General features: G+C 38.8%; 1 protein-coding gene and 1 non-coding gene across 4 annotated transcripts in view; one reads left to right on the top strand and one right to left on the bottom strand.

The window, feature by feature from the left end:
* The window catches only part of Tcs4 (Threonyl-carbamoyl synthesis 4), a 154,267-nt gene extending 128,385 nt beyond the window's left edge, over positions 1-25,882 (top strand). The window contains exons 1-9 of one of the 3 annotated variants that reach the window (XM_053778145.2): positions 8,007-8,249; positions 9,524-9,633; positions 11,452-11,585; positions 13,355-13,479; positions 16,376-16,504; positions 18,170-18,374; positions 21,585-21,733; positions 22,189-22,400; positions 24,544-25,874. In XM_053778145.2, coding sequence (XP_053634120.2) covers positions 8,076-8,249; positions 9,524-9,633; positions 11,452-11,585; positions 13,355-13,479; positions 16,376-16,504; positions 18,170-18,374; positions 21,585-21,733; positions 22,189-22,400; positions 24,544-24,619 — 1,314 coding nt within the window. In that variant the 5' untranslated portion in view covers positions 8,007-8,075 and the 3' untranslated portion in view covers positions 24,620-25,874. Of the gene's footprint in view, positions 1-8,006; positions 8,250-9,523; positions 9,634-11,451; positions 11,586-13,354; positions 13,480-16,375; positions 16,505-18,169; positions 18,375-21,584; positions 21,734-22,188; positions 22,401-24,543 lie in introns of those variants that run through there. The other 2 variants (XM_053778146.2, XM_053778147.2) reach the window with 2 other exon arrangements.
* TRNAP-AGG (transfer RNA proline (anticodon AGG)) lies at positions 7,303-7,374 on the bottom strand. The gene has a single exon. It is a non-coding gene; the product is annotated as a tRNA-Pro (tRNA).
* Positions 25,883-26,153: the final 271 nt, after the last annotated feature.

Raw genomic sequence — 26,153 nt, 5'->3', positions numbered from 1 at the left:
TAAATAATAATTATCTTTGTTCATTTACTGTTATGTATATAATGATACATTCAGATAAATGCAATTTTCCACAGTACTGTATGCAGGTAATATCCTGATGACATATTTCATCAGTCTTAATATCATAACTGGCATTATCGATGCTTAATTATTGGTACACGACACTTTATAGTATCTTGTCTATATACAATCTTTGATCCCTCTGTTATTGTTGACTTTTTCTAATAATGAACATTGTTACCAAAATTTTTTTTCACCATTCATAACTACCAGTATAAATAATGTAGTAAAATATTCTCACTTGAACATTACATACATGTTTGCAGCGTGGCTCGGTTAGTAATGTACTCAGCTATCATATAAGGTGTCCGTGGTTCGATTTCCGGTATGGATGGACACATTAGGCAAGTTTCTTTTTACCTGCTTCCCCATTTCACCTAGCAGTAAGTAGGTACCTGGGTGTTAGTCACCTCTTTGGAAGGTGGCAGTATACCTTACATAGGTCTGGACTTTGAAATTTGCTGAGGTACGATAACAGCTCTTAGCCTGTGGAACTGAGTTGTGTAAAAAAAAAAAAACGTCGGTTACTCCACAGTGAATGACGATTTAGAGTTGAGTGCTGGCGACCCCCTGGGATGTGCTGCAGGATTTCGATTTTACAGATTTGTTTTTCTTGGCAGACATCATATCCAATACGTTAATGGTGTAAAATATTGGTCCCTTAGGAGGAACTTCGGTATTAGAAGCTGCTGAACCTAGCAATGGTCACCTATCTGAAAACCATCGCTAGAGAGTTCAGAGCTTTTATAGAAATTAAAACCAGTTCCGTAAACTCCAGCTGTTTCCTAGAACTTGATTCACCCGAAACTTAAGAAAAAGGAATCTTGTAAAATCTTATAAGTGTGTAATTATCAACAGTGATCTCGTCACTATGTACATGTTCACAACACGAACACAGTCACTGGTATTATAGCAGGAGCCATGAAAAATATATCTTACCATTGACATTCTTGAGCTAGTCATCTGTATGATTAAGACCCGTGTCGGGTAACACCTGTTTCCTGACGAATAAAACAACAATCTGCCATCCTAATAAAAACTTTATTAACTCAATACGTCGTAGTTTTCAGTGATAAATCGCCACGAAATTTGATCTATGTACCAGAGCATCTTCCATCATAACGATCATTTGTGTAAGTTGTATAAGATTAATTTCTTTAATGTAAAAATTCCTCCTCACGTGTTTGTGTGTGGGTGCCTATCTATGGTTGAAGGGGTCGATTCACAGCTCCTGTGTGTGTGTACTCACCTATTTGTACTCACCTATTTGTGGTTGCAGGGGTCGATTCATAGCTCCTGGCCCCGCCTCTTCACCGGTTGCTACTGGGCCCTCTCTCTCCCCGCTCCATGAGCTTTATCATACCTCGTCTTAAAACTATGTATGGTGTGTGTGTGTACTCACCTATTTGTACTCACCTATTTGTGGTTGCAGGGGTCGAGTCCTAGCTCCTGGCCCCGCCTCTTCACCGGTTGCTACTAGGCCCTCTCTCTCCCCGCTCCATGAGCTTTATCAAACCTCGTCTTAAAACTGTGTGTGGTTCCTGCCTCCACTACGTCATTTTCTAGGCTATTCCACTGCCTTACAACTCTATGACTGAAGAAATACTTCCTACTATCTCTCTGACTCATTTGTGTCTTCAACTTCCAATTGTGGCCTCTTGTTTCTGTGTCCCCTCCCTGGAACATCCTGTCTTTGTCCACCTTGTCTATTCCACGCAGTATTTTATATGTCGTTATCATGTCTCCCCTGACCCTCCTGTCCTCCAGTGCCGTCAGGCCGATTTCCCTTAATCTTTCTTCATAGGACATTCCCCTTAGCTCTGGAACTAACCTTGTCGCAAACCTTTGTACTTTCTCTAGTTTCTTGACGTGCTTTATCAAGTGCGGGTTCCAGACAGGTGCTGCATACTCCAGTATGGGCCTGACATACACGGTGTACAGTGTCTTGAATGATTCCTTACTAAGGTATCGGAATGCTGTTCTCAGGTTTGCCAGGCGCCCATATGCTGCAGCAGTTATCTGATTGATGTGTGCTTCCGGAGACATGCTCGGTGTTATACTCACCCCAAGATCTTTCTCCTTGAGTGAGATTTGCAGTCTTTGGCCACCTAGCCTATACTCTGTCTGTGGTCTTCTGTGCCCTTCCCCTATCTTCATGACTTTGCATTTGGCAGGATTAAATTCGAGAAGCCATTTGCTGGACCAGGTGTCCAGTCTGTCCAGGTCTCTTTGAAGTCCTGCCTGGTCCTCATCAGATTTAATTCTCCTCATTAACTTCACATCATCTGCAAACAGGGACACTTCTGAGTCTAACCCTTCCATCATGTCGTTCACATATACCAAAAATAGCACTGGTCCTAGGACCGACCCCTGTGGGACCCCGCTCGTCACAGGTGCCCACTGTGATACATCATTACGTACCATGACTCGTTGTTGCCTCCCTGTCAGGTATTCTCTGATCCATTGCAGTGCCCTTCCTGTTATATGCGCCTGATGCTCTAGCTTCTGCACTAATCTCTTGTGAGGAACTGTGTCAAAGGCCTTCTTGCAGTCCAAGAAGATGCAATCAACCCACCCCTCTCTCTCTTGTCTTACTTCTGTTATTTTATCATAAAACTCCAGAAGGTTTGTGACACAAGATTTGCCTTCCGTGAATCCGTGCTGGTTGGCATTTATACTCTTGTTCCGTTCCAGGTGCTCCACCACTCTCCTCCTGATAATCTTCTCCATAATTTTGCATACTATACACGTCAATGACACAGGTCTATAGTTTAGTGCCTCTTTTCTGTCTCCTTTTTTAAAAATGGGAACTACATTTGCCGTCTTCCATACCTCAGGTAGTTGCCCAGTTTCCAGGGACGTGTTGAAGATTGTGGTAAGTGGCACGCACAACATATCTGCTCCCTCTCTAAGGACCCACGGGGAGATGTTGTCCGGTCCCATTGCCTTTGAGGTATCGATGTCCCTTAGCAGTTTCTTCACCTCCTCATCTGTATGTATGTCGTCCAACACTTGTTGGTGTATTCCTTGCTGGTGTCCCCATCTGGTCTGTCCCCCCAGAGTCCTTCCTGTCTCTACTGTAAATACTTCCTTAAATCTTGTGTTGAGCTCCTCACATACCTCTTGATCGTTTCTTGTGAGTTCTCCACCTTCTTTCCTCAGCCTTATCACCTGGTCCTTGACTGTTGTCTTCCTCCTAATGTGGCTATACAGCAGTTTCGGGTCAGATTTGACTTTCGATGCTATGTCGTTTTCATACTGTCGCTGGGCCTCCCTCCTTATCTGTGCATACTCGTTTCTGGCTCTTCTACTAATCTCCTTGTTTTCCTGGGTCCTATGCCTCCTGTACCTTTTCCATTCTCTGTTGCACTTAGTTTTTGCCTCCCTACACCTTCAGGTAAACCAAGGACTCGTTTTGGTCTTCCTATTATTTCTGTTTCCCTTGGGAACAAAACTTTCCTCTGCCTCCTTGCACTTTGTTGCCACATATTCCATCATCTCGTTTACTGATTTTCCTACCATTTCTCTGTCCCACTGAACCTCCTGCAGGAAGTTTCTCATACCTGTGTAGTCCCCCGTTTTATAGTTTGGCCTGTCCCCTTCAGTTCCTGTTACCTTCTCCACTTGTAACTCTACTATATAGTCAAAACTCAGAACCACGTGATCGCTAGCTCCAAGGGGCCTCTCGTAAGTGATGTCCTCAATGTCTGAACTGCTCAGGGTGAACACAAGATCCAGTCTTGCTGGTTCATCCTCCCCTCTCTCTCTGGTTGTGTCCCTGACATGTTGATGCATGAGGTTTTCAAGTACCACATCTATCATCTTGGCTCTCCATGTTTCGGGACCCCCATGTGGCTCCAGGTTTTCCCAGTCGATCTCCCTGTGGTTGAAATCGCCCATTACCAGTAACTTTGCTCTGCTCGAGTGAGCTCTTCTTGCCACCTCAGCCAGTGTGTCCACCATCACCCTGTTGTTTTCTTCGTACTCCTCTCTTGGCCTCCTGCAGTTCTGTGGTGGGTTATACATCACTCCAATGACTACTTTATGTTCTCCGGACTGAATTGTACCTACAATGTAGTCTCTTTCTCCAATCATGTCCATGCCTTCCATTTCCTCAAATCCCCATCGGTGTTTTATGAGCAGTGCAACCCCTCCTCCCCCTCTACTCCTTCTATCTTTCCTCAGGATCTGATATCCTGTTGGGAAGATTGTGTCTGTTATTGTCTCAGTGAGTTTTATTTCTGTGACTGCTATGATGTCTGGGGATTTTTCACTGATTCTTTCGTTCCACTCCTCATGTTTATTCGTTATTCCATCCGCGTTTGTGTACCAAACCTTCAGTTTCTTTTCTATCATTGTGGTCATGCAAGAATATTGGGGTTGGGGGAGCGAGAGCCTTGGTGGGGGCCTATATGGGGCTGTGGTGTAGGTGGGGTTTGTGTTGATGGGGGTGGGGTCAGAATGCCCATAAGGGACAGCTGTTGGGGTGAGGTTTGTGATATGGGGGTTGGTGGCAGAGGGAACAGTGAGTGGGTTGTAGTATAGGTTGCTCAGTTGCGTTGGGAATGTCGCGGTTGGAGTCTTTTGGTGGGAGATTCTGTGGGGTATGTTTGCCCTTCCTCCTGTGTCTGGGTCCTGCTCATTTTCGTCATTGCTTCTCGTTCCTCCTTGCGTCTCTGTACCCTCTCTTTCAGTGTAGTCCTTTCTTCTTGTGTTCTGTCGCGGTCGAGGTATACTCTCTGGTACCCTTCTTTGTCCCTCAGTCTTGCTTTCTCTTGCAGAATCCTGGTTCGAACTGATTCTTCCTTGAAAGTTACTCTGACAGGCCGTATCCTTCCACTCGCAAACCACCCAATTCTCTGAAAATTTGTCACCTGGGTCATATCGCCCTCCCCTATTGTTTTCATGATGCCTTCAATCATTTTTTTCTCCTCCTGTTTTATTTCTTCAAAGTTGTCCCCCTTGGCTTCTTGGAGCCCGTACACAAAAACTGACCTCGCCCTTTCCTCCTCCCACTGAGTCTCCATCTGCTTCCTCTGAGGCATTTTATTTCCTTCCATTGACATGTACTCACCTAATTGTACTCACCTAATTGTGGTTGCAGGGGTCGATACTCAGCTCCTGGCCCCGCCTCTTCACTGATCGCTACTGGATCCTCTCTCTCTCTGCTTCCTGAGCTTTGTCATACCTCTTCTTAAAACTATGTATGGTTCCTGCCTCCACTACTTCACTTGCTAGGCTATTCCACTTGCTGACAACTCTATGACTGAAGAAATACTTCCTAACGTCCCTGTGACTCGTCTGAGTCTTCAGCTTCCAGTTGTGACCCCTTGTCCCTGTGTCCCCTCTCTGGAACATCCTATCTCTGTCCACCTTGTCTATTCCGCGCAGTATCTTGTATGTCGTTATCATGTCTCCCCTGACCCTTCTGTCCTCCAGTGTCGTCAGTCCGATTTCCCTTAACCTTTCCTCGTACGACATTCCCTTGAGCTCTGGGACTAGCCTTGTTGCAAACCTTTGTACTTTCTCTAACTTCTTGACGTGCTTGACCAGGTGTGGGTTCCAGACTGGTGCTGCATACTCCAGTATGGGCCTAACATACACAGTGTACAGTGTCTTGAACGATTCCTTATTAAGGTATCGGAACGCTATTCTCAGGTTTGCCAGGCGCCCGTATGCTGCAGCGGTTATTTGGTTGATGTGTGCCTCCGGTGATGTGCTCGGTGTTATGGTCACCCCAAGGTCTTTCTCCCTGAGTGAGGTCTGTAGTCTTTGTCCACCTAGCCTATACTCTGTCTGCGGTCTTCTTTGCCCCTCCCCAATCTTCATGACTTTGCATTTGGCTGGATTGAATTCGAGAAGCCAGTTACTGGACCACATGTCCAGCCTCTCCAGGTCTCTTTGCAGTCCTGCCTCATCCTCGTCCGATTTAATTCTTTTCATCAACTTCACGTCATCTGCGAACAGGGACACTTCAGAGTCTATTCCTTCCATCATGTCGTTCACATATATCAAAAATAGCACTGGTCCTAGAACTGACCCCTGTGGGACCCCGCTCGTAACAGGCGCCCACTGTGATACCTCTTCACGTACCATGACTCGTTGCTGCCTCCCTGTCAGGTATTCCCTTATCCATTGCAGTGCCCTTCCTTTTACGTGTGCCTGATCCTCCAGCTTCTGCACTAATCTCTTGTGGGGAACTGTGTCAAAGGCCTTCCTGCAGTCTAGGAAAACGCAATCTACCCAACCCTCTCTCTCTTGTCTTACTTCTGTTACCTTGTCATAAAACTCCAGGAGGTTTGTGATACAAGATTTGCCTTCCATGTGTGTGTGTGTGTGTGTGTGTGTGTGTGTATCTCTATCTCTATCTCTATCTCTATCTCTATCTCTATCTCTATCTCTCTCTCTCTCTCTCTCTCTCTCTCTCTCTCTCTCTCTCTCTCTCTCTCTCTCTCTCTTTCTCTCTCTCTCTTTCTCTTTCTCTTTCTCTTTCTCTATCTATCTATATTCATGAGAGCTACTTTGATGCTCCTGAAGGGCTCTTATTCCAATATGTTAGCAACTCACTGGTCTAAGTGACTGTGTCAGTGCTCTCTTGTTTAAGAAAGTTACTCTAACTTCTCCTAATTACAATAAAAATGTTACCCTAAGCAAATTACAGTGGTAATGAATTATTTACAGCATCATGTATATGGATCTCTAAGTTGCGTACCATTACTGTCCCCACTTTTAAGAAGCCAAGTTCAGGTTTCCTTGAGTCAACACATTTAGGTCGTAGCTGGAAATATCTTGGTACATAAGTAAGTTTATTCAGGTACAGGTACACATAAATACAGTTGCATAATTCGTCATACATAGCAGCATATGTGTACATTAACTAGGATAACCCAAAAAAGTCAGACTTATTTCCATTGGGATCCTTGTAATATCTTATTCTTTAAATCTTAACAGTTAAAAATTGCTAAGTTACTCAACTTCTCTCCTCTAGGGAGGTTCCTTGATGTCGGCAAAAGGCTCTTGATCTAAAAAAAATAGACCTATGCTCTACTCCCATGAATCTAACCTGAAGGCCTTGTATGTCTCCAGACACTTGCCGGGTCACCATCCGGAAAAGACCCGGTCCGGGACATGTACTGGCCAATCATACGAGTTCCCGATATTATATGGCCTTGACAGGTTTCGCGCTCTTCCTATATGTAGTAGTTTTAGCAGTTCCTTCTCTTATTGTGGTAAAATAACTTCGGGCCTGACCGGGAGTTGAACCCGGGACCTCTCGCACCCTAAGCGAGAATCATACCACTAGACCATCAGGCCACAGTATGAACCAAATTTATCAAGCTTTCTACTTTAAAACTTAGTCTTGCCAGCAGTTTCAAATGGTTGTCATGAGAGAAAATAAAGTCCAACGTAGGTATAACGAGTGTAAATTTCATGTAAGGGTAAATCATCTCGATAATGTATATGTTACTGAATCCTCCTCCTCCTTCATGATAAATGTGGTTTCCTTAGAGGTTTCTTGTCCCGATGACTGCTCTGTTTTTTTTTTTAGTTGTGCCCATGAGTGGTTAGTTTATTGTGCACCCTATGTGACCATCCTGTGAGTACTAGCCCCCCCCCCTTAAAAAAAAACAGGATGACTATTCCTCTTGTGCCTCCTGTTACTGTAGCTGATTTTCACTCAGTTGAATTACTTAGATACTTTTAGTTTTTAATGATATAATCATAATTGATTTCTACTGTATCTTACAGCTAGGCTTTAAATAATAAGATATGTTAAACTATGTAACATAATTGTACTTATGTGTACCAGTACCTAAATAAACTAACTGACTCATTCAAGGACCCCAATGGAAATAAGTCACTTTGTCTGGCTTTTTCTGGGTTATCCTAGGTAATCTACACATATTCTAAGTATAATAATTTTTGTAACTATTTCTGTGTACCTGAATTAGTGACACAGTCATGGGTGAACAAGGCGTCAACTTTGGTGACTCTTAACAACCCCAACAACAATCATGGCAGCTTTCAAACATGGCCAGATTTACGCTTTATTACGTTATTGTCGTTTACTCAAAAACACCAGGGGTATATTAAAGCCGGAATTTCACTGTTTATCATATTTACAGCGATCATTATCAGAAGTAATGCAAATCAATCATTTTCACACCAGCTCTGAGTTTTATAGACAAGTAAGTAAAATTTTATTTGGATAAAAAATCTTAAGTTTATTTATGTAAAGGTACACTTAAGTACAATTATCATACATAGTTTCACATATGTGTAAATTATCTAGGAAAACCCAAAAGTTAGACAGTAAGTATAAGGCTTTGGTAAATTCTAAGATTGTCACTCTTGTATACATAATAATAATATATTTCTACAAGTACATGTGCTGTATAGCCCTTGTGGCTTAGCGCTTCTTTTTTATTATAATAATAATACAAGTACATGTACGAGGTATACAGGTCTAGCTGACATCAATGACATACTACTGTATAGAAAGTTGCTTGTTATGCTCAGCATTTTGGGCAAATTAGGTCAGTGTTGTCCCAGGATGCGACCCACACCAGTCCACTAACTCCCAGGTAACCATTTTACTGATGGGGAACATAGACAACCGGTGTAAGGAAACATGCCCAGTGTTTCAGCTCTCTCCGGGAGTCGAACCCGGACCCTCACTGTGTGAAGTGAGAGCTTTTGCCACCAGGCCACGGACCACCGTGACTACATGTAATATGATACAAATATAAGTCATTGAAAATTAAATTGTGTGTACTGTAACACCCAGGTACTGTATAAGTCTCTGGTAAGAGCCTTGTACAGTACCTGGATGTGCAGGTACATGTAGTCAATGTATATATACAAGAATAACAATACAGTGGACCCCCGATTAACGATATTTTTTCATTCCAGAAGTATGTTCAGGTGCCAGTACTGACCGAATTTGTTTCCATAAGGAATATTATGAAGTAGATTAGTCCATTTCAGACCCCCAAACATACACGTACAAACGCACTTACATAAATACACTTACATAATTGGTCGCATTGGGAGGTGATCGTTAAGCGGGGGTCCACTGTACTATTAGAATCTTAATCTTTTTTGTGGAATTTTAGGATAATCTTTGGTAATCATAAGAGGAAAAGTGTCCTATTGGAGAAATGTTATCAGTGAGGTGCCACAAGGATCTATACTTGTCCCTGTAGTGTTTTTAATTTATGTAAGTGACTTACTCAAAGCTACTCCTCTCTGTTTAATTTAATGTGGCCATGGCCTGGTAGGCAACACTCATTTCACACACACTGACCATGGTTTGATCCCTGGCAAAGATGGCCTACTGATAACAGGCAGGGCCTGCTTGTATTAGCAACTGCAGTACAAGTAATTTGAACATACTGTACAGGCTGTTGAGATGACATGCTTGTTGTTAAAAAGATATAACTATGAAATATTTTCCAAATAGGTGGTGTTAGGAATAGAGACGAGCTGTGATGATACAGGTGCAGCTGTTGTTGATGACACAGGAGCAGTGTTGGGCGAGGCATTACACAGTCAACATAGTGTACATTTGAAGTAAGTTGCTATTCCTGTTCCTTCAAACTACAGTAACTGCACTTTACAATAAATTATTTTCTTTAATCTCAGCAGTCTATTTTTAGACGAATATATATATACAGCCTCTCCTCACTTGACAGTGGAGTTCCGTTCCTAAGACCACATAAGAGCAGGCAAGTGATGGAGGTTTTAAGTAGAAGAGGACTGAGCATTTAGCAGAGTACATATTTACTTTTTTCTTGGTCATTTTAGACCAACTGGATCTTTGCTTACTATTGAAAGCATGAAAGCTGCTCATTATTACTATTACTTATTACAAATTTTTTGCCATCAGTCCCTAAAATAATTTATTTGGAAATAATCGTAGTAATGGTACATTTACTACCTTAGGCTTACAGAATTTTCATTCATGTAGTGCCTTCTTGAAACCTCAAGATTTTTCTAGTCTTCTCTAAAAGACAGTGGTACCTCTAGTTACAAATTTAATTCATTCCAGAAGGCTGTTCAAGTGCCGTTACCAAACGAATTTGTTCCCATAAGGAATAATATAAATTAGATTAGTCCGTTTCAGACCCCCAAAAATACACTTATGAAAGCACTTACAAAAATACACTTACATAATTGTTCGAGTTGGGAGCTGTTTGAAACTCGAGGTACCACTGTAAAGCATTAGAGTTAGTAAAGTAAGAGAGAAGATGAGAGTAGAAAAAAACAGAGACGGTTAGAACCATTATGAGTAAAACATGGAATAATTAAGGTAAGACATATTTGTTAAAATTTCAGTTCACTAGAAATTATGAAGAAAATATATATTTAAAGTAAGGCAAAACCTTGCCCCATTCTGTCCTGTGAGGGGTAAAAGAACCCTTGAAACCAGTCACAGGGTAATTTATAGTTAAGTAGCCAAATTCTTTGGCCACTTAATTAGATAGGTTTGATTCCATTGGTAATAAACAGGCAACTAGATATTAACTGGCTGTAGAGGGTCAGATCCTGGGACAGTTGAATCTGTGCTGTTTTTCCAGTGGTTGCTGTTGCCACCTCTCACATTAAGACCAATGACAATCAAATTGATAAAACATATATCCATCACAGACATAGATCAGTCTATCACAGGATGTGCCAGCCCAAGCTATAAAACCTAAATAGGTTGTAGCCCTGAAAACTTTAAAAAATGTTTATGCAGTACATTATATGCATAATTTCAGTATCCATATTTGTTCATTTGATTGATTTAGATTTGACCTTTGAGCACTGTGTGAAAAATAAATGGTGGTTGTTATTTAGTAGTTTTCATATTCCAGGTGAGCCCCACTTGACAGCACTTTGCTTTACAGTATGTATATCATTAATGCAGCGGTTTTCAATTATACCCATTCCTCATTTATTCAGACTTCCTACAATAAATATATTTACTCTATTGCTCACTTAATATTTGATAGTGTAAACATGTTATCAGGTTTTTATATGCATTTAAAAGTGAAAAAAGGCTATGTTTCTCTTGACAGCAATTTTCACTTTACAGCAGTAGCCCGGAACCTAACCTGCTGTATAAGTAGGGTCTGTCCGTATTGTTTAGTATCTGACAAAAAAAATTTGGTATGCTGTAAATTAACTTCTATTGCTATGCCTGTAATTTTCCTTTTGTCTGTAAAGTATTTAATGAGGTAAAACGCTATTTTTTTTTTTTCAGTCACGTATTATGGTACAAGAAAATGGTTACTACTGTATGTATTTCCATAAAAATAATAATTTTTCAGTTAAAATTAAAAATGTTTTCAGCTCCCTGGTCCAAAAGTTGATGTGTGTAGACTGATTTTTCTTTATATTTCATAGACATGGAGGTATTATCCCACCTGTAGCACAAGTAATGCATCAGCAGAATATTAAAGGAGTTGTCAATGATGCTTTGGAGAAAGCCGGACTAGTATTGACAGACATAGACGCAATTGCCACTACTGTCAAGCCAGGTATTACTGCAGCTGTTTTGTTTTTTAAGTTACTGCAAGTTGAAATTTCTGTTCTGGGACAATATTTAAATAATGTGTAATTTGTAGAGTATGGTTGTGTACTGTACTACAGTAAATGGACAGCATTTATAAAGTCAGAACATGAACTTCAGTTCCAGAGAATTACACTGTATTGTTGAACTCTTGAATTCATGTGAGTTAGGTAGGTTCCTGAAGGTGATAGAAATCCTAAAAGTTGCTGATAATATGGTAGAAGATTTTACATGTCTAAATTAGTTGTTTTTTTTTTTTTTGTTAAATCTTTTTTAACCCTTTGAGGGTCAGTCATGTACAAGTACATCATTGCAGCCACGGTCGGTCATGTACTTGTATGCCTAAATTCTAGCCCCTTCAAATCTAGTGGAAGAAAGCTGGCAGGCCTACATATGAAAGAATGGGTCTGTGTGGTCAGTGTGTGCAGTATAAAAAAAAATCCTGAAGCATGCTCTGCATAATGACAAGAAAAAACTTCGACTATGTTTTTGGTTTAAAACAGCAACTTTCTAGTGTATTTTCATATGGTATTTATGGTTATATTCTCATTTCCTTGGTCTCGTTTGATAGAATGGAAGATATATTACAGAATTAGAGATGATTTTGATTGGTTTCATGATGACAAGTACCTTGAAATTGAGCTCAAAGTAGCGGAAATGATCGATTTTTGCCAATGTTCAAGAGTAAACAGTTCAAGCCACACATCCAATACACGTCAACTGGTGAGCCTAATATTCTTTCACAAGTGCACTGATATAATTTATACCGTTTTACAATGATGTAGTAGTATACATAGCAGAAAACCTATTTTCTGTGAGAATAAAAATTCAAAATTCAAAGCAAAAGTAATGTAAGAGGGGCCTAGAGACGTGACTAATGAACAGATAAAATGTGATTTTAGTGCCATGAATGTCTGTCTTGTTTATTCTGGACCCTATTTCGAAATTGGCGTCTTTTGAAATTTGTGTGAAATTGCCCAAATTTCCAATTTCTGACCACTTTATTGGGTAGTTGAAATCAGTAAATGGGTAAATGGGCAGATTCTTGTACTCAGGCAATAGAACAAATGGAGGTCTAAGGAAATAGCTATGATTTTAGTCAACTGCAACATTGGAATTGGCCAAAAATAGGGCTCAAAGTGGGCGAAATCGCTCACTTTGAGACCACAAACTTCGCGAGAGCATAATTCCGTAAGTTTTCCATCAGATTTCATACTTTTGGTGTCATTATGATTGGAAAAATATTCCCTATCATTTCATATGAAATTTTTTTTTTTTTGGGGGGGGGGAAATTTTTCGACCCTGAGAATAAGTTTGGGAGAGGACCTCTCGACCCTCAAAGGGTTAAATATTGCTCTGATTCATTTAATATTGACATCTAGAAGAATTGGCAACAATTTAGAAGTTGTGTTCCATGCCAAAAAAGACAATGGTCATTAGGAAAAAATGTGAACACTCAATGCTGTTAACAAAATGGCCTTGAGTAAAAATGTTATACAGTACGTATAGTCTAATAATGCAGATTATGAGGCATGTAAATTCTGGAGTTCGGCTGTGTGGCATTTCTCCGGTGGCATTGGAGATAATATTCTTTTGTGAATGACTAGGTCCAGCACTAACCTAGAAATGAATTGCAAGATTTGATCTATTGGGATAGCCTTCATTGATTTGGTTCAGATTTGTTTCTAGAAATTTTGCTTAATAATCATGAAATGTTTATATCAAGTTTCCTTGTAGGTCTGGCCCTGTCCCTGTCTGTAGGCACACATTATGGCAAGATTCTTGCTCTCAGTGCTGGGAAACCTTTCATTCCCATACACCACATGGAAGCTCATGCTCTTACTATTCGCATGGCACATAAGGTTGGTCATTGTATTTTGTGTCACTGTTGATGTTTCATTACAGAAAGAAAAAATTATTTCATTGTTTTTCAGTACTGTATTTTATATTTTACCTGTTTACAGTATATTGAATACTTAAAAATTATTGGTAAGATTTCCATTTAAGAAGATCTTTTTGTTTTATTTCTTGTTAGTTTAAGTACAGATACATAACACAGTGTAAATAACATTTAGCACTTACTGTCATTGTTTTTCACTGTGTTATCAGTGCCAGAGAAAATTAGCACTGCCAGTTTATTCTAGCTTGCATCTCATTGCCCAGCTAGATTTATTTTACAAAAATAGTAAGGGTTTTGCTCCATGGGGAAGTGGAACAGAATTCTTCCACCGTAAGCCATACGTGTCGTAAGAGGCGACTAAAGTGCCAGGAGCAAGGAGCTAGTAACCCCTTATCCTGTATACATTACTAAAGTTGACAAGAACAAATTTTGTTTTTCTTTTCGGGCCACCCTGCTTCGGTGGGATATGGCTGGTTTGTTGAAAGAAGAAGAAAGTTAAGGGTTTTGCTTTTATTATAGTGTCACCTACATAATCATATGAATATATTTTGTGCATGCAGTCCATGCTTAACCTTCATGTTTTTATTTTGTACATTTTCTATGCACTTGTACAGATTTCCATGTTTGCTGCATAATCATATCAGCTCTTGTTTTGAACTGTGGGAATTGTTTTCTCAAGTGAAATCATTCACACATTATTTTTTGACCCCCTGTTATCAAACTTTGTACAGTGGAATCTCACTTCTCTGCACATGTAAGCTTTTGGCAATATGCAGCTGCAGTTAATAAATCAGTAAACTAACAGACCTCAGCATCCTCAACAATTGGAAAATTATGATCCTGAGTAAACCTATTACATTTACTTGAAAGATAATATAAATCTTTCTTCTTTCAACACACCGGCCATATCCCACCGAGGCGGGGTGGCCCAAAAGGAAAAATGAAATTTTCTCCTTTTACATTTAGTAATATACAGGAGAAGGGGTTACTAGCCCCTTGCTCCCAGCATTTTAGTCGCCTCTTACAACACGCATGGCTTACGGAGGAAGAATTCTGTTCCACTTCCCCATGGAGTTAATATAAATATATACATAATTTTGTTTGATCAGTAATATACAATACCAACAGCTTGATGAAAAAGACACATTTATAACACCTAGGTGTCTAATGGTAAGACATTTCACCTGCTTGGCAGACTTTTTGGTCTGTTACAGAGCCATGGGGATGGAGACATTTATGCTGGAGCCAGTGGAAGAAGTGATGAGGTTCACCAGTTGAGGACATTGTCACAGGTGGAGGGGCACATTAGTGAAAGTAGGTTATGACCATAAGATGGACAAGATGTTAGCAGGAAAGTTGTAAATCTAGTATGAGTTGCAAATCTAATGTGAGGAGTACCCTACACTACCCTGCTCTACAAGGCACCACTAGTCATCCACTCCTCAAATATTCAGGAGATATTTTTCACATTTCTAACCTGAATGTTAAACACAAGATCATGTTTTCGTAAGATGTCGCTCTTCTTTCGACCAATGTCCCCATTAATGTTCCCCTAATTATTATGGCACAGAGGCTCACTGATAACCATAACCTCCTAATTCCTCTCCAGGGCTTCATCAGTTTAGTGGTTCTCTGTCTCATCTTTAACTTCAAGTATCAAGATAGCTACTACAAACAAAGCTTTGAGATAGCAAAGAGCAGCCACTTCAATGCTGCGCTGCTAGCTTTTTCATGGATGACCTGGGGACTGGGACATTTTAATCCGGGTCCACCCCAACATAATCACTATTGTTTGGCCATCTATAAAGTTTGCATTGGGACTTGAATGAAAGGGCAGACTCTCCAGACATCAACAACCTTTTCTTTAAAGTGTATACGAGACCCACCAGCAAGGATGATCTCATATACTTCTGTTCTCACCATGAGGCTTGCATCATAAGGGGTGTTCTGTTTTTTTTTTAATGGCTATCTGCACTGCCAGCCTTTGTTTTCTTGAAAAAAGAGTGTACCTTCATATCACAAGCTTCCATGCATCTTAATTCCCCCCCCCTTTTCTTCATCTGGGACTGTAGGATTAAGGCTCAAGCTATCCTCAATAAATCCCCACAGAACTTTCCACTAAGCAGTTCTTAGTGCTGCCATGCATGGATGTTGCCAGGAACACCCACCAAGTCCAGTACTTGCTAGAAGCAACATCAGTGTACTCACTGTGGCTGCATCCTCCATCAAGGATGTTCCAATAAATAAATATGTAGGAGAGACAGACAGAAGTCACAGTCATTGTTTAAGTTATTCCTGCAACAGGAATAACTTTAACAGTGACTGTGTCCTCACCAGAAATGCCTAAGCACATTTGATGAGCTCAAGAGAGGCACAACTCTCTATCTCTGAACACAACCTTAAATGTCAAAAATGCCTGGAAACCGTGGTCAGTAGATTGTAATCACTGACACCTTGGAGCAAAGAGGTGGAAAATAAAACGTGTAGAGATTGCTGGCATATCTGATACTTGACAGTATTTTCTAATAAATATGTCCTAGTGTTTGCTCATGAGTCTTTTAAGGTGGTCTAGTTTTGGACTGTTTTTTACACTTCTACACAGTGTTGTGATTATTAACATTGTGTTGGAAATAAATCCTCAAGTTACACACACACCTACTGGAAATAATCACAAATAATCAAGTGTATCCTTTGATACACATACTTGAGGTCTGTGAATGATTAAATGATATAATAGAGGCTCCACTATATTTTTTACTTCCAAATTTCCATTGCCACCTTCCTCTTTGTATACACTTCACATAGAGCAGGCAGCTAATTTTTATACTAATCATGTATAATTTATTTTTATATTCCAGGTGGAGTTTCCATTTTTGGTACTCCTGTTGTCAGGAGGTCATTGCTTGCTGGTGATTGCGAATTCTCTTGACCATTGGTCTATTATTGGTCAAACAATCGATGATGCACCAGGAGAAGCCTTAGATAAGGTATTAAACCTATGGAGCCTTGTATTTGTGCTATAATGCAGTCTTAGTAGCAGTCTAATTTAGAGCAAAGACAAAATACTGAAACAGTCTTGCATACTATTTTTTTTTTTTTTTTTTTTTTTTTTTTAAACAGGTCGGCCGTCTCCCACCGAAGCAGGGTGACCCAAAAAGAAAGAAAATCTCCAAAAAGAAAATACTTTCATCATCATTCAACACTTTCACCTCGCTCACACATAATCACTATTTTGGCAGAGGTGCTAAGAATACAACAGTTTAGAAGCATATACACCTACTATCCAACTTACGACCTGCTCGACTTACGACCGTGGTTTTTTATGCCAAATTTCTGGGAAATAAACAACTATTTGTGTTGTACACAGTGTTTGTCCTAAACCTTACAGTATAAAATACAGTACTAACAGTATAAAAAGTAAAGTAAAGCATGAAATACCAAAATAAAACAATAAAATAAAGTCATTACAAAAATGTTTTGTTGAAATTCAGTAGTAAAGTTCGACTTACGACCATTTCGACTTACGACCGGTTTCTCGGAACCGAACTCGGTCGTAAGTCGGATGGTAGGTGTACGTATAAAGATACACAACATATCCCTCCAAACTGCCAATATCCCAAACTCCTCCTTTAAAGTGCAGGCATTGTACTTCCCATTTTCAGGGCTCAACTCAGTAGGGGAAGGAAGGCAGGTTAGGGGTCGTCCCCGAAAGGGTTGGAGGGAGGGAGTAAAGGAGGTTTTGTGAGCAGGAGGCTTGGACTTCCAGCAAGTGTGCGTGAGCATGTTAGATAGGAGTGAATGGAGACGAATGGTTTTTGGAACTTGACGAGCTGTTGGAGTGTGAGCAAGGTAATATTTTGTGAGGGGATTCAGGGAAACTGGTTAGCCAGACTTGAGTCCTGGAAATGGGAAGTACGTACAATGCCTGCACTTTAAAGGAGGGGTTTGGGATATTGGCAGTTTGGAGGGATGTCTAAGCTGTGGTAACTGAGTGCCTCTACAAAGACAGTGATTATGTATGAATGATGATGAAAGTGTTGAATGATGATGAAAGTTTTTTTCTTTCTTTTTTGGGTCACCCTGCCTCAGTGGGAAACAGCCGACATATTAAAAAAAAAAAAAGTCTTCAAATGTTAAAATCTCTGTGTACCACTAATAAAATTGTAAATCATTGTACGTGATGGTTTTGCTACAGTAATATTAAGCCAAATTTCTTGAATTATTATTGCAGTAAGAATATTAGAAATATGCAGGATAAAAGCACTTTAAATTTTTTTTACATAAATTATGGTGAATAGTATGCAGTACCAGTAGCAAATTATCTAAAATTCATAAGATAGTTATACAGTGGACCCCCGGTTTACGATATTATTTCATTCCAGAAGTATGTTCAGGCGCCAGTACTGAACGAATTTGTTCCCATAAGGAATATTGTGAATTAGATTAGTCCATTTCAGACCCCCAAACATACACGTACAAACGCACTTACATAATTGGTCACATTGGGAGGTGATCGTAAAGCAGGGGTCCACTGTATTAGAATGACTGAAAATTCATTCCTGCAGGCTTTTGTTATCAGAATTCAATATCATCTTATGTAACTTTTGTTAATTTTTATTTTTATAGCTAATATTTGCAGTAATTAATTCTAGGGTGCAAGAAGGCTGAAACTCCGAAATATTCGTGAATTTTCCTCAATGTCTGGTGGGCAAGCTATAGAATACCTTGCTGCCACTGGTAACCCACGTGCCTATGAATTTCCAACCCCAATGTGGAAATACAGGGACTGCTCCTTCAGTTTTTCAGGCCTCAAAAACTCCTTGTTCAAAATTATTTCAAGACTGGAAGAGAAATATGGTAAAGTATGAGAACTCTTGGGACAACAGTTGAGTGCTTAGTGCTTTGCTGTTAGTTTTATTCCACAACATAATTAATTTACCATTACAGTTACCTATTTAAAAATACAAAATTAATGGCAGAAATAATTATTATGGAAATATTATAGTGTTTGGAGGAAGCTTGGTCATATATCTTCAGTAATAGCATCATGCATATTTAGTGAACTCTAGACAGTCACATGAGAGATTAATAGGAGGGCCCCGTTTATAGAGTGGGTTAAGTTCCAGGCTACCTCCGTAAAGCAAATCAACCTTTTCTTCACTTTTAGATATACATAAATACAGTGGACCCTCGACCAACGATGGCATCGATTAACGATAAATCCGACTAGCGATACATTTTAACGCAAAATTTTTGCCTCGACTAGCGCTAAAAAACTCGACCAACACTATTTGTTCCGTCAGACGCGTCCACTTCTGGCCAGTGTTTACAAGCCAGCCAGCCACTGCGGTCGCTTCCAAGCATACAATCGGAACATTTCATGTTATCACAGCCTTTTTAGTGATTGCACCTGCAAAATAAGTCACCATGGGCCCCAAGAAATCTTCTAGTGCCAACCCTACAGCAAAAAGGGTGAGAATTACTATGGATATGAAGAAAGAGATCATTGCTAAGTATGAAAGTGGAGTGCGTGTCTCCGAGCTGGCCAGGTTGTACACAAAACCCCAATCAACCATCGCTACTATTGTGGCCAAGAAAACGGCAATCAAGGAAGCTGTTCTTGCCAAAGGTGCAACTATGTTTTCGAAACTGAGATCGCAAGTACTCGAAGTTGTTGAGAGACTGTTATTGGTGTGGATAAACGAAAAACAGATAGCAGGAGATAGCATCTCTCAAGCGATCATATGTGAAAAGGCTAGGAAGTTGCATGACGATTTAATGAAAAAAATGACAGCAACTAGTGGTGATGTGAGTGAATTTAAGGCCAGCAAAGGTTGGTTTGAGAGATTTAAAGGGAAGGGAAGTAACCCCGGAAAAGGACTTGCCACCTCAAGTCCTAATGGAAGGGGATTCCCCTTCTAAACACTAAGACCATCAACACTCTCCCCTCCTCCCATCCCAACAATCATCACCAGATCTTCAATAAAGGTAAGTGTCATGTAACTGTGCATGTCTTCTTCAGTTTGTGTGTATTAAAATTAATATTTCATGTGGTAAAAACAATTTTTTTTTCATACTTTGGGGTGTCCTACACGGATTAATTTGATTTCCATTATTTCTTATGGGGAAAATTAACTTGACTAACGATAATTTTGACTAACGATGAGCTCTCAGGAACGGATTAATAGCGTTAGTCGAGGGTCCACTGTACCTGATAACATGTTTACACTATCATATATTAAGTTAACATTATAATTAGGCCTAAAAAAAACAGTAAAATGTCAATACAGTAGGGCCCCACTTATACGGCGGGTTAGGTTCCAGGCTGTCGCCGGAAAGCAGACATCGCTGGAAGGCAGAACGCCATTTTTTTCCATTTATAAATGCATATAAATGCCAGACAACAAGTTTACACTAAATTATATTGTTAGTAATAGAACTAGGCATTAAAAACATACAAAGTAAAATACATTCACAGTACATTCATTACTTCTTCTTTCTTTCTTTCTTTCAACAAACCGGCCATATCCCACCGAGGCGGGGTGGCCCAAAAAAGAAAAATGAAAGTTTCTCTTTTAAAATTTAGTAATTTATACAGAAGAAGGGTTTACTAGCCTCTTGCTCCCAGCATTCTAGTCGCCTCTTACAACACGCATGGCTTACGGAGGAAGAATTCTGTTCCACTTCCCCATGGAGATAAGAGGAAATAGACAAGAACAAGAACTAGAAAGAAAATAGAAGAAAACCCAGATGGGTATGTATATATATATATGCTTGTACATGTATGTGTAGTGTGACCTAAGTGTAAGTAGAAGTAGCAAGACGTACCTGAAATCTTGCATGTTTATGAAACAGAAAAAAAGGACACCAGCAATCCTACCATCACGTAAAACAATTACAGGCTTTCGTTTTACACTCATTTGGCAGGACGGTAGTACCTCCCTGGGTGGTTGCTGTCTACCAACCTACTACCTATGTTTAGAAGCATATATAAAGATATATAATATATCCCTCCAAACTGCCAATATCCCAAACCCATCCTTTAAAGTGCAGGCACTGTACTTCCCATTTCCAGTACTCAAGCCCAGCTATATAAAAATAACCAGTTTCCCTGAATCCCTTCACTAAATATTACCCTGCTCACACTCCAACAGCTCGTCAGGTCCCAAAAACCATTCATCTCCATTCACTCCTATCTAACACGCTCACGCACACTTGTTGGAAGTCCAAGCCCCTCGCCCACAAAACCTCCTTTACCTCCTCCTTCACCTCCTCCTTCCAACCTCTTCGATGATGACCCCTACCCCTATTATTCATACTTAAGAAAATCAGTGAATTTAGTAGCCCCATAGATGAAGGTGCAAGTCATTGATTCATAAGTAATTGATTCCAAAGTGCCAATATCATAAGTTCCAAACATCATAATTCAGAACATTGTATGTCATGGCCCTGCTGTAATTATAATTTAAAGTTACACAGCATCAAAATTTTAAGAAGCATGAATTTTACCGAGTCATCAAGCCGACAAGAGGCATAAAGACATAAAGCAAAACAAGCCTTTTATTTTAGGCAACTTGTCACTCTGTTCTGAACAAAACATTTTAAATAAAACCTTGTTCTTAAGACTGGAATAGATAGTCTGGTTTAGATTTAGAGCACCTGTGATGATTGAGTACAATATTTTCATTACCAGTAACCCAAACCCTTTTAGGAAGGTGCCTTGATTCTGGGTACTAGAGCTGCTTTTCTCTTCTTCAGATCAAACCCAATTGTCTCCCATTTCCCAGACACTATATGACCCTGTATGGCAGCAAGTACTAAAGCTGTATGACCCATACAGCTATAATACTTGCTCATAAATGTGATAATATTTCATTAATCCAAAGATATTTTTATTAGATTATTATCCTGTTTTGCCCTCTGACTTATTGGTGTCTTGCAGTAAACAGAAGTTATTTTCATATCAAATTCTGTCAAGTCTTCAGTGATTATTGAAGTTTAGACATTTTATCCAGCATTACTGTTCATCTGCCATCATATATTTTCTTTTTTTTAATCAATACACAGAGGTTGAAGGTGGCAACATCATTCCTCCTATTAATGATGTTTGTGCATCATTCCAGTATGCTGTAACTAAGCATCTGGTAAGACAGACTCAGAAAGCAATGGTATACATTGACGTTCGAGACCTGCTTCCAAAAACAAATAAAATACTGGTATGGCATTGCATGTATTTTCAGCTGACAATTTTGTGTATGTCTTATGTTTATACTGAGTTTAATGGCATCCTAATACAGAACTAAGTCTACATAACAACTTTTGTTTTAGATTTTGGTTAATTTATGATTTCAGTAGAAAAATATCTTAAGTAATAATACATTAAAGTACCGTAAGTTAAATAAAAATTCATTTTTAATAATTTTGCTGTCACTGTACCGGTGTTTTTATGCTTTCTGAAAATTATGTATGGATATACAGTAACGAACAAATTTTAGTACAGTATTATAAAATATTTTTTCATAAAAAAATATCATGTCAAATTAGATAGGTTAGTGTAATTTTAATAATAGTAACATTTTACTATTTTATTTAAGGTCTGATAAAATATAAATATGAAATATTGTCTAAATAATAATTAAAGCTTATTTGTTCTGTGTATATTTTTTCATAGGTAGTGTCAGGAGGTGTTGCCTGTAATCATTACATACGTAGAGCACTACAAAAATTATGTGATACAACTGGATACCAGTTCCACTGTCCACCACCAAACCTTTGCACGGATAATGGTATTATGATTGCATGGAATGGCATGGAACGTTTGAAAGCCAAAACTGGTGTTCTTTATAAAAAGGAAGACATAGAAGCTGTTGTTTATCAATCAAAGTAAGAAAGTTGGTCAAGTATTTTTCTTTCACAGTTAATACTGTCCAGTCAGTATATATAAAGTTTTCATTCCCTCCCAGATGTTCTGAGGTACTATGTCAAGGACTTCCTGTTTAGAAATCAACTTTATTTAAAAAATTTATTACCAGATTACATTATTTTGATAATTTTTATAATCAGATTAAACCCTAAGCCCAAAAGGGATTAGCATTTAATTTGATTATGATAATTAAATTGCAAGCATAAATGTTGGAGGACAGATGGGCTAGTGAGAGTATAGGCATTGGGGTAGAAGATGTATGGGGTAAGTTTAAGAATATAGTGTTAGTGTTCAGCAGAAGTTTGTGGTTATAGGAAAGTGGGTGTGGGAGGGAAGAAGAGCTATTGGTGGAATGATGATGTAAATAGAGTAGTAAGAGAGAAAAAGTTAGCATATGAGAGGTTTTTACAAAGTAGAAGTGATGCAAGGAGGGAGGAGTATCTGGAGAGAAAAAGAGAGGTTAAGAGAGTGGTGAAGCAATGTAAAAAGAGAACAAATGAGAAGGTGGGTGAGGTGTTATCAACAAATTTTGTTGAAAATAAGAAAAAGTTTTGGAGTGAGATTAATAAATTGAGGAAGCCTAGGGAATGAATGGATTTGACAGTTAAAAATAGGAGAGGAGAGTTATTAAATGGAGAGTTAGAGGTATCAGGAAGATGGAGGGAATATTTTGAGGAATTGTTAAATGTTGTTGAAGATAGGAAAGCTGTGATTTCGTGTATAAGGCAAGGAGGAATTACATCTTACAGTTGTGAGTGTGGGGAAAGTTCATGAGGCACTGGGTAGAATGAAAGGGGGTAAGGCAGCTGGGATTGTTGGGATAAAGATAGAAATGTGTAAGGCAGGTTGGGATGTAGTTTTGGAGTGGTTAGTGTTTTTATTTAATAAATGTATGGAAGAGGGTGAGGTTCCTAGGGATTGGCAGAGAGCACGCTTAGTTCCTTTGTATAAAGGCAAAGGGGACAAAAGAGAGTGTAAAAATTATAGGGGAATAAATCTGTTGAGTATACCTGGTAAAACATATGATCGAGTTATTATTGAAAGAATTAAGAGCAAGATGGAGAGCAGGATAGCAGATGAACATGGAGGCTTTAGGAAGGGTAGGGTGTGTGTAGACCAGGTGTTTACAGTGAAACATATAGGTGAACAGTATTTAGATAAAGGTAAAGAGGTATTTGTGGCATTTATGGATTTGAAAAAGGCGTATGATAGGGGGTAATGTGGCAGATGTTGCAAATGTATGGAATAGGAGGTAGGTTATTGAAAGCAGTGAAAAGTTTTTATGAGAATAGTGAGGCTCATGTTAGAGTATGTAGGCAAGAGGGAGATTATTTCCCAGTAAAAGTAGGTCTTAGACAGGGATGTGTGATGTCACCATGGTTGTTCAGTATATTTATAGATGGAGTTGTAAGAGAAGTGAATGCTCAGCTGTTGGCAAGAGGTGTGGGGTTAAAAGATAAAGAAGCTAACACAAAGTGGGAGTTGTCACAGTTGCTCTTTGCTGTTAATGTTGTAGCTTTATAACTGTAGTGTAAGCATGCCTCTGGCAAGGCAGTGATGGAGTGAGTGATGATGAAAGTTTTTCTTTTTCGGGCCACCCTGCCTTGGTGGGAAACGGCCGATGTGTTAATAAAACAAATAAATAAAAAAATGCATCTGATACAAAAACAGTTTAGAAATCAAATCACTTTGGAAATTCAGCTTAAATAACATTTCTTGACTAACATGTACAAACAAATGAACCCACCACACAAGTGCAAATTATGATTGTTTTATAAACAATTAACATAGAAAAAGTATATGAAAGCATAGCTTCACCTTCCTGGCTGTATCACAGTTGTGTTGGTGGCTTCTTGTCATGTCTCTCATTAGCTCAGTTTATTTGTAACATACCATAAACTTATTACTTATACCATAAATTTGTTAGTGTTGCTCTTGTATGTGATTTACATTATAAATGAATTACTTATATTGACCTGCAAACAAATATTAAGAATTCAGTTAAAGATAAGCACTGTTACATGATGTAAATATTGCTCTTGAGGCATATTATACAACTTTTTTTATGACATGGCATTAACTTTAAAAATTCTTTATTTTCAGGTGCCAAATAGGAACAGATTTAACTGATGATGTTCGAAGTCTTGGGATTCATGCACAAAAATGGGTTAAATTTTGATACTGTATATAATGAGAGACATTTAATGTTACTGTGTAATGTGTATATTGAATTAAAGTTGTAATTAGTTGTCAATATAAATTTGAGTGATAAAATGGAAATTTATTTAACATTTTGCACTCTGGCAGAATTGCTCATTTTTCCAGTCTGTCACATGAACATTAATTTTTTTTTTCACACACCAGCTCTCGCTCCCACCAAGACAAAGTGACCCAGAAAAGAAGAAATGTAAAGTTTTTCTTTTACTTTTAGTAATTTATACAGGAGAGGGTTACTAGCCCCGTGCTCCCAACATTTTAGTCACCTCTTAGAGCACACTTGGAGAAAGGATTCATCTTCACTTCTCCATGGAGAATGAACATTAATGTATCACACTGTTTTAAAGGTATAATAAAACTTGTCATATTCAGTGAAGTCGAGACCAAGAATGTGCTCATTTTACATAGCATATTTCACTACACGATATTTTTAAATAACTGTTGAATTGTACCCTACAAGGAGGGTTTTTTCATGCTGGTGAAGGGCTCTTGAGTCAAGAAACTAGAGCTACTTTCCCCTTGGATCAAACCTGATTGCCCACACTTTCAGTCCTTTGGGACTGTATGACCCTTTTGGGTTTAGTACCTTCCCAGTGGCATGTACTCAGCCAAGGTAAGCACTGCTTACCCTATAAAAAATTTTTCCTTTCGGAATTAGTACCTACTGAAATTTAATATTTGTTTCTGTGAATTTAAATCTGATGTAAAAGGAGTTCGAACTTAGAAACTCGTTAGACAGGAGAATGTGTGATAATAGAAAAATCTGTCCTCTGGATACATATCAGTGAATCCGCAGTATCAATGTTTATCCACTTACTGGGTAAAATGGTACACTGCTGTCATCTGTAAGATGAAAACTATTAATTTAAATTACATTAATGTAATTTTTCCAAAATCTATGTAAGTAGAATTCAGATCAATCTAATATGCTGTGAAAAGCATTCTGATGATAGAAGCTCCCCTCAGTAATATTTACTATCATCAAAAAAGAAAATCTTTTACTAGAGATTTGGACAATGAAAACAGTGGACTGCCAATTGTCTCCTCCTTCACTTCTGTTCCCTACAAATCACTGCCAGCAACACTGCAGCAATATGAAACAATATTTAACCAGGTAATTATCAGATTCAGAAATTTGGTGAAAATATTTAACCAGGTAATTATCAGATTCAGAAATTTGGATTCAATAGGATTCTTAGATCTTTTGCACTCTCCATCATCAAGTGAGTTTAGAGAAGAATTTACAGACCTTGCTTTTTTGGTCGCTGAAATGTAACTATAATTTTTCTTTATTTTTTAATCAATGAAATCACAGCTGAAGTTAGCTACATGTTGGAAGAATTCAAAAATAAAACTATGTATAACAAATATTTATTAATATTCATACTTTAGCTTTATCAAAAAGGCTAAAAAATTTATTTTCTAACTGCATTATATTCACATTGCACATTGCCCTCAGATATGACATCTCAGTGCCACTAGCCTTCTCTTTGTTG

The sequence above is a fragment of the Cherax quadricarinatus genome, chromosome 22 (assembly GCF_038502225.1).
Source record: "Cherax quadricarinatus isolate ZL_2023a chromosome 22, ASM3850222v1, whole genome shotgun sequence".
NCBI classification, from domain to species: domain Eukaryota; kingdom Metazoa; phylum Arthropoda; class Malacostraca; order Decapoda; family Parastacidae; genus Cherax; species Cherax quadricarinatus.
Note: the sequence above shows the minus strand (reverse complement) of the source record. Positions and strands in the feature narration are given on the sequence as shown.